At 44.0% G+C, this 9,657-nt stretch overlaps 1 protein-coding gene across 1 annotated transcript; it reads right to left on the bottom strand.

Annotated features, from left to right (window-relative positions):
- Positions 1-6,010: 6,010 nt before the first annotated feature.
- Positions 6,011-8,103, bottom strand: LOC146752355 (obscurin-like protein 1). The gene is made up of 3 exons (XM_085531942.1): positions 8,073-8,103; positions 7,731-8,006; positions 6,011-6,845 (listed from the first exon to the last, which is right to left on the bottom strand). Exons 1-3 carry the CDS (start codon positions 8,101-8,103, stop codon positions 6,538-6,540), a joined length of 615 nt encoding a protein of 204 aa, XP_085388068.1. The 3' UTR covers positions 6,011-6,537.
- Positions 8,104-9,657: the final 1,554 nt, after the last annotated feature.

Here is a 9,657-nt window from a genome sequence, read left to right as displayed (position 1 = left end):
TCAGCTCTTCTGTTGAAACAAAGTGTCAAATCTAGGCAAGAAAGAACCTAGGAACTGAAGGAACCAAGAGGGTCCTTGAACACCAGTCCCATGGTTGCAAGTCACTATGCAAACATATTGAACCCAAAAGAACATCTGACCTGCAGGCAACCAAAACCTGAGTTCCTTTTACTTAAGACCCACTGTGAAACATCAAAACACATAAACATGTGATAGTCAAACCACTGGCTGCCTTTTCATGACCCAGAACAGTACTCCTGGCTTCCTGAACAGACTCCTCATGGCCTCTACCATTGCCACAACTGTGACTGTCAAAGGCACAAAGGAAATATGCTCACCAACGCAGTCCTTTGTTCTTTGTGTGTGATTTGCAGATATCTATCTTACTTTGAGCTCTGGGAATAGTCAGCTCTACCAGGTCTCTTACTGTGAGTAGCAGACTCACCTATCCAGATGCAGCCTCCAACATAAAGGCATAGTAAAAAGGCAGTGTACTACTAGGAGAAGTTCCTGCTTCTCCTGCCATGAAAGGCTGCACGTACAACATGCACTCCAGCCTCACTGCACATACTTATCTTAGTCAAATGTTTCGGTGAACAAGAATTACAGGTTGGGATCTCAGGCACAGGAGAGATTTGAATAATATCTTGAATATTGCTTCCACTGTACATATATCAGTAATTATTATTCTACAGACTGAAACAGGTCTTTGTGCCATACTAAAACCACATACTTGCTACAAACCCAGGCAATCAAGTATAGGGGAAAAACCTCAGCACAGACTACTGCACCTGGATCACAGTATAATAGAAACTAGATTTTACCTTAGTGATCTCTGCTGTATTTCAGACAACACCTGTCTTACCAGACACCCCTTACCAGGAGCCACCAGTCAGTGGCTCCTGGCTGGCTCGCCAAATGTATTGGCAGTAACTATGCTGGTACTAACAAGGATAACAATTACAAGCAAAATGGTAGAAATACAGAAGATATAAGGAAAAGGGAACTCACCAGAGCTGAGGCGATCCTCCCTGGTGAGCGATCTCCAAGAGATGCTGCCTCAGTGAGGGTCAGCCCTTAAATGAGGTCTCAGAGGAGGTGGAGTTGAACTCCACCCCTCCAGGGAGCACAGCTACATAACTTTCACCTGTGCTCCCACAGCTGACCCCACACTTGCCTCAGCTGATCAATCAGTGGTTCACATTGTGATCTCCCATCCAGAACTGAATGCCAACATCTGAACTATATCAATTGCCAGTGAAGAACTTCCTCCCTGCCAGACCAAAACAGCTTAGATAGCCCTAAACTTGTTTTCATTTCCACCAGTATCATGTTCCAAAATCTTCAAAAATTAAAAAACACCCCTTTCCCCACTGTCCAGCAGCACACCAGCATACGCAGTCATTGAAAAGTCTGTTTCATACAAGGGGACAGGCATTAAATTGTCCAAACAAGCTGACAGCTGTAAGTTGCTTTGCCAGCAAAAGCCAGGTGAGGGTCAAGGTTAAATTCTTTTTGTGATTAAGTCATAGTGAGGAAATGTATTTTTCTCACCTACTTATTTCTGAAAAAAGTTCTAATATCTCCTGAGTTTTCAGAGGCAGTAATAAAATGGTTTCCCCTATGGAATCATAGAACGGTTTGGGTATAGAAGGAAGCTTTAAAGATCATCCAGTCCAACCTCTTGCCGTGGTCAGGGACATCATTCACTAAATGAGGCTGCCCAGGGTCCCCATCCAGCCTGGCCTTGGACACACCCAATGATGAGTCACCCACAACCTTCACTGGACAATCTGTTCTAGTGTATCACCACCCTCATCATAAAGAACTTTTCTCATGTCCAAACTGAGTCTACCCTCTTCACTTTTGAAACCATTGCCCCTTCTTAGGTTGCTACAGACCCTGGTAAAAAGCCTTTTTCCACTTTCTTATCAGACTCTCCTAATAAATGAACGCCTGTCTTCCTCCATTTTGGAAAGAAAAGCACCAGCTTGAATCCTTTCTATTTTTAAGCATTTCTTTTGTACCTGCTATAGAGAAGAAAACAAAAGACAATATGGGAAAACCTTTTTAGTTGCAGGTTTCTTTAATTTAATAGAAACCACCAATGCTGTCGTCTAGCATTGTGACCAAATGCTGTCTCTGAGACTATTTAGGAAGAAGCATTTGCAGGGGTGTGCTTGTGCCCTGAAGATATCTTTAATATTCTCTAATTTCCCCTGTAATTATTGACTTCTCATTTTGCTATCATTGCATCTACTTGAGATCCCCAGGGAAATTCCCAAATTATTTCCAGCCTGTCTTAAGCTGAGGCTACCCAAGTCCTCTGTGTTCATAGCTTCAGAAGGCAAACAGGAATGTACACAAATTAAACAGAATTTAAGCACCGTCTACATCACTGAATGCTGGGGTTAAATGTGTCAAACCACTTAACTTTCCCCTCCTTCTTTGTTGGGGGGTTCAATACAGTCAAAACAATTTCTCTCACCTGTAACATCAATCTTGAAGGTGAGTTTCTGGCCAGCAGCCTCGCAGCTGTACTCCCCTGCACCTTCCGTCTCCACCTGGCTCACCACCAGCCGACGCTGTTTGCCCTCTGACTCCACCTTGAACTTCTTGCTCGAGGTGATCAGTTTCCCCTCCTTGTACTACTTCACCTCCCTCTTCTCCTGCACCACCTCGCAGCTCAGCGTGGCATTTTCTGTTGGTGCAGCCTTCACCTCCTTCTGCACCTTCTGCTTGTTGATAAAGGCATCCTCTGCTTCTGGAACTGGAAAACACTGGGTAAAATATACATTAGATATGAGCAACTTGTGACTGGAAGACATTAAAAGTTGCTTCTATGTTGTATTGGACCATTTCCTGGAGCAACTCTGCTTCACAGTGTTTATCACACATTATAATGCATCCTCAGCACAGTCCCTATGGTCATCCCATCCCTCTGGGTAGTCTTTACTATCAGCTCGGACTCCTAATTTTCAGATTTCTTCTAATGAAGACAATGACAGATCTTCATCTGTCTGTCTTTTTGATATTGCTCCACTCTGCACTGGAGATCAGCCAAATACAGCTCAATTATGAAGTGAAGACCTCAAAATCAGGAAAACATAGAAATTTAAGAGCAGAAAACCATCTTTTGACTCTACCCTATGGGAATGATATAGCCCTTAATATGGTGAATACTTGGCCTACATTAGATTTTGTAGCTCGGTTTTATGCATAAAGCATGGTTTTCTACTCTCAGCAACCCCTGATTCTTCAGAGAACTGGCTGAGGTCATCTCCTCTTAATACCTAACACATATAGAAGAAAGTGTTTAAAGCCCACCTTACCCTTTGTGTCAACAAACGGAGTTAGCATCAGAAAGATATCAAGTGTAATTAGTTAGGCATACACACTTCAGTTAAGGGGATTCAGTTAATCACTTTGCTAAGTGGGATCGATTGATACATTGAATCTTTTATTGATTACTTTAATGACTGTTTTATCTGATTCTCCTTTTACCAACAACTGGTTGCTGAGAGCGTTCATGCTACTTCCTATTTGAGGCGTGGGAGAACAGATAAACCCTAAATAAATGGGCTTCCATTTCTATTCCATGGTTTGCCCTACAAAAGGCTGTAAAAGTGCAGAATATTTCTGACGCACTTACATCATGGACTTCTCTAGTGCTACCAGCTTCTAACAGCAGAGCAATTTTGAATAAGCTTCCTATGCTTGTTTGGGTCCCAGGAAAGATCCCAGGGTCCTGATGTTGATACCAAGACAGAGGATCCAAGCATGAATGCAGGACTAGCAGGTGTGAGGGGGATTGACATTGCCTTTTATTTGCAGTGGAGACATGGAAGACCACTCATTCAGATCATTCATGCAAGCATATTCAGGCATACCCAGCTCAGGTGACCGGGAAGGCTCCTGCTCCCCAGCAGTCATGGCAAACCCTTCCGTGACCTGTCCCCTATCTCCTTCCTCCCCGCTGTCACTCTGTGAAGCCTTCTGCTGCCATCCCTTTCCCTTCCTTCATGACTTTCTCCTCTGCATGCTGTCTGAATTCTGAGTGGCAGCAGCTGCCCAGGAGTGTAAGTTCAGCTCAAGTTCCTGTGCTGCTGACCGTTGCAGTACATGCAATCCCAGGATTCACACCACAGCTCTACCACCAGCACTGCAGTCCACTGAAGGCGAGGGAGCAGGGCAGCAAGCCAATGCAAGAATGCAGTTGACACACTCTACATTTGATCTCCCTGCTTGTACTGACTGTAGAAGCATCATTCTCTCCGCCCATCTTCAACAGCCCCTGTTTTGACTGATGATTTTCAGGGGAGGTTCAAGTTGGATGTTAAGAAAAACTTCTTCTGAAGAGGAATGGTGATGTGGTGGCACAGCTTTGCAGGGAGGTGGTGGGGTCACCATCCCTGGAAGTGTTCAATAACCATGGAGATGTGGCACTGAGGGACGTGGGCAGTGTGCATGGTGGGATGGGTTGAGGCTGGATGTGGGGATTTTTGTGGTCTTTTCCAACCACAATGATTTGATGAAGATCAGAAGGGTTGCTTATTAGCAAGACAACAAACATGGCCTAGACCAAACAGGTGATGCAAAACTTCTCACAAATGCAATGGAGCTTTGGCCCACTTCAAATAAGGATTTCAGCATGCACCACAAATACTGAGATAATGAGATGGCAGAATCAGCCCTTTTTACTCTTGTTTTCTATAGGCTTCCAAGGTGTGCAGCACTTGTTTCTTTTAAGCAAGAAGGTCTAATCTGCGTCCCATAATGCTCAACACTGAGCACCTAACATTCAACATGTCCTTAAAATGGGATTGTTCTGTGCTACCAGTGGAACCCTGGGGTAGAGGAACCCTAAAAAGCTTTCTGAGTGCAATGGTAAGAGGAGAAATTAAGACTCAGAAAGCCATTGCACTTTGGGAGAAGCTAGTAAGATGAGGATTTCTGTAGTGAAAGAGCCAACCACTCCAAGAGTACTCATAATCCCTCCTGACATTCACACCACATCATTTTGCAGTGAGGGCTGGACTTGCACGTCATGTTACGGTGGTACACATGAGAAACGGTAGCTAAGCAAGCACTCTCCACGTATGGCAGAGGAGGAGGTATTACATTACCCTGTGCAGCCATGAGCTCATCCGGTCTGAAAGAGAACAGAAAACCTTTGGTTTCTGAGACAAACAGCTAATAATAGCCCTCAGCTAGCAAAATTCAAGTGTAAAAGCACTACATTTCTGGGTTTTCTCCCTACACCTCTGCAATAAGACGTGGGCTGGCTTTGGCTGCTGAGGATTAACTTGGTTGATTCCAGCTGTTGCCATAGTCTTTCTGTCAACGTTCATGTTTCATTTGCTCTGACAGATACCTCCCAAATCTACCCTTTCTGTAAACCACTATTTGCTGAAACTGCCAGTTTCCTGAGGCAAAAGCATGAGCGACACAACTCACGGAACAGATCCAAAGGCCCCAGAATCACATCCACGTGGTGTGGGAATAGTAAGAGCTGATGGTTTAGAGTCTACACCACAGGCAGCAGCAAAACTGTCTACTACAGGAGCAGAGATATATTGCACACCAGGGACTGAAGGAGCAGAATGCCCCAAGATGGAGAGAGCAAAGACTGTGACCTTTACAAGGGAACAGAACGCAAGCTATGCCCTGCAAGGACACCAGGTCTGTGTGAGCAGAAAGGCAGTAGACTCCCAGTACAGTTGCTCCTCCACATAGCTGATCAAATGCCAAACCTTGACCAGGATTAAGCTCCAATGTGTTCACTGCCATAGGAAAGAAGAGGAGAAAACAGATTCCCTGTCCTGATCAGCTCAGAATACAAGACGAGAACTGTAAAGTTAACAGAGAACAAGCTGACTTATGAGCAAAAACCTGTAGAGTGCAGCTACAAATAAAACAGAAGACAAACCCTCGTCATCAGCCAGCTCACTAATGGTCACTCAGAATGCAGCTGATGTGCCCATGGCTATCTGGAGTCTAAGTTAAAATTTACCGGATCTTGTGCAAAATATACTGACACCAGAGCAATCTCTACTGCAGCTGGAGTGAGAGATCTGCCTCCATGCTAAACTCTCAGACTAATGAGAAATGTACAATTAGAAAGGTATCAATGGATTCATGACTGGTCATTACATTTACAGAACATGGAACGAATGGTCGTCAACATGGGATTCAACAAACCAAAGGCAAGTGCAATGCCTCTGACTAAAAGTTCTTACTTTTACCAACAACCAAACCTTCTCAGTGCAGCCACAGTAGAGATCTGTAACTACTACTGTTGAAATATCAACTGGCAGAGCAGTGTTGCACATTGTACAAATCACAGTTGGACATCCATGGACAGCTGATGATAAAAGTAGTCCTAGGGGAAGAGCTGGATGAAACACTGTTAAAAACAAATAATCATTTTAGCTGCATGTTTGTAAGCATTTATTTTCATCCTCCCCAAAACAGTTTCATGTCAGAATAAAGAGGACACGTTCACACAGACGTTTCCACAGCCAGACTATGGAATAATCAAAGAATATCAACCAAAATGTGTTCCCTACCAGTTACATGAATCTTGAAGGTGAGTTTCTGGCCAGCAGCCTCGCAGCTGTACTCCCCTGCATCTTTCTTCTCCAACTGGCTCACCACCAGCCGACGCTGTTTGCCCTCTGACTCCACCTTGAACTTCTTGCTCGAGGTGATCAGTTTCCCCTCCTTGTACCACTTCACCTCCGTCTTCTCCTGGGCCACCTCGCAGCTCAGCGTGGCATTTTGAGTCAGTACAGCCTTCACCTCCTTTTGTACCTTGTCCTTGTTTGTAAACACGTCTTCTTTCTCTGCAGGGACATCACAACAGTCACACCATTTTGCTGTAGTCTGCTGCAGAGCTTACTCCAGCTCCCCGTTTTCACTATACTTGCCCTTCACATTGAGCATTGTGATGCCTCATTAAGACAGGAAAATACTTTCCCCTCTATCTTGCTTTGGGAAATAATAGGCATATCACTTCATATCATATCATATCCTATCGTATCACATCATATCATATCAGAAAGCTAAACATTTCGCACTCTGATAGCAGATTTGGACATGAGATTTAGAACACCTGCATGCACTGCTGAACCTCCTCCCTTCTCTTTTTTTCTTCTGATGTCTCTCTACATTTCCAGTAAATTGGAAGGGAACGGCCCTCTAGAACAGGTTGCCCAAGGAGACTGTGGATGCTCCATCCCTGCAGGCATTCAAGGCCAGGCTGGATGTGGTTCTGGGAGCCTGGGCTGCTGCTTGGCAACCCTGCACATAGGAAGAAGGGGGTTGGAACTGGATGAGCACCGTGGGCCTTTGCAACCCAGGCCATTTATGAGTCTGATTATTGGCATTTTCCACCTCATTGTGTCCTTCCAATTTTGTAACCAGATCTCTTCAAACACCTCCCCTTTTCTCACTCCTTGCATGCCTGGTGTGCTCTTGCACTGTAACCCTGCAGACACCAGCTGACTACAAGAGCTGCACAAGTTACCCTCCTTGCCTATGGTTTGTTGCAGTAATTCATTCCTGGATGGAAAAGCACATGTAGAAAAGTGTTGCTATGACACTAGATGACAAAGAAAGTCCTATAGCCAAAGTGTTTTGCACCAGAGAGGCTGTAAGTTGATCCTCCAAATGAAAGACACACAAAATGAAGCGTTCCTTTATCTCTGGGTTTCCAAGCATTTTCTCACCTCTGACTTTCACTTGGAATGTTGGTTTGTCATCTTTTGTTTCACAGCTGTAGCTCCCTTGGTCTTTCAGGGTCACATTTTTGACCATGAGCTTGCGGTGCGGCCCCTGGGAGATGATGGTTGTCCTCTGGTCCTGCTTCACCTCTGTTTGATCTTTCTTCCATACGACAGCTCTGCTTGCAGCTGACACCTCACACACCAGCTCCAGGTCTTCAGAAGGACTGACTGATATTTCTGGAGTCGTTTTGGGCTTGTTGACAAAATTAATGGCTTCATCTGAAGAAAAAAAGAGAAAGTGGTTTACATCCTGACTCAGGCTTATTCAGCACAGCATTAACATACAGTTAGAACAGATTGTAATGTCTCTGCTCATTACATCTGGGGGATCGAGTTTCACCTCTGGAGGTACTCACATACAAACATGTGCTTGATTCTCCTGTGTAAGGAAAGAGTAAGTTCTATGCAGACAGTTCTTATTTCTTCTAATCAATTCTGTATTCTGCACATGTTCTTCTGAAGCTAAAATGAATGTAGCTAAGTAACGTGTTTTCAATACATGAACAAACCTATTCAACACCTTGTCTCTAAGCTACCAAGCAGCGTTTGATGAGCACATCAGTATTTCATGCCCTTCATTCCATCCACACAGAACCTGCCTGAGGAGCAAGCTGATGCCTGTCAGCTACAGGCAGACCTAGCTTAGTATTGCATTTCTTAGAGCAACAACTGTTGCTTTCAGTCACTGCATATACCAAGGCCAATTGCTATGCCAGGCACATTTATGGCATCAGTGAACAAATAATTCGTTAAAAATTGTAATAGACAGGAGCCATCTATTCTTTTAAAACTAGGTGACCAAAGAAGAACAGTCCCTCTAGAGTCAAGCTGTTAAGAACTAATAGCATCAATCAATATCACATAGATAGATTACAGCGAAAGGCTTTCAGTAGAGCTTCAGTTCATAAATGAAAACTGGGTTATGGAAAATAGGCTCAAGATAGAAACCAGAAAACAGATCTTAACACCAGGTTCTGTGAATGCAGCCAGCTGAATTTCACAGATCTTGAATTTCAATGACAATTTCTTGTGTTATTTTACCTTCCAGCTCCACCCTGAACAGGAACATGTCAGTGACAAGCATTACTCCTCCAGGCTTGACCTGACAGTGTTTTACTTGCACTATGAGCTAATGGCTGTGCTTACAGCACCTCAGGGAGACACCTCAGAGATCACAACGTCCTTCGGGTACAGCAGGAGACACTCAACTCTCCAAATGTGGAGTTTAATTTGTCAAAAGAGGAGACAGGATTCCCATGCTAAGAACTTAGGAACATTTCAGTCATAGGTTTAAAGATGATGTAAGTGCTGAGGCAATTCATGAACTAGAAGAATGAAGCCCAGATGTCAGGGCTCAAGTCGTGACTCCAGCCCGAGCTGGAGCTAAGGCTGTCCTGAATTCATCACAACACAGTTACATGATTTGCTTATACTGTGGATTTGCATAGGGACAACAGGAAGTTCAGAATTGCTTCAATAGAGATATGCAAACTTTGTCCTAAATACTGGAAACCCACAGGGTTGGACAAATAAAATGAATTAAGTCTGAAGTGCTTTACATGGATTGTGATCCCATGTTTGCCTCACAAACTTACCTGAGACTTTCCAATCAAAAATCAGAGTGTCATCTCCAATTGTGTAGATGTATGTTCCCTCGTCTATTTTCGTTACAACTGAAGCCACAAGCTTATGCAGTTTCCCTTTATCTTCCATTGTGAATTTCTTACTGGTCGTGATTTCTTTGCCATTTTTGTACCACTTCACCATGACATTGGCTTCAGAGGTCTCAGAAACAAATTCAGCTTGCTTTCCAGCAACGGCCCTGATTACTCCTCCAGTTGTCTCTTTGATTACGAAGTTTGCCACTGCT

The sequence above is a fragment of the Coturnix japonica genome, unplaced genomic scaffold, assembly GCF_054131305.1.
Source record: "Coturnix japonica strain WE unplaced genomic scaffold, WE-NBRP24 Scf046, whole genome shotgun sequence".
In the NCBI taxonomy this organism is placed as follows: domain Eukaryota; kingdom Metazoa; phylum Chordata; class Aves; order Galliformes; family Phasianidae; genus Coturnix; species Coturnix japonica.
The sequence above is the reverse complement of the archived record's forward strand: the minus strand, read 5'-3'. Positions and strand labels throughout refer to the sequence as shown.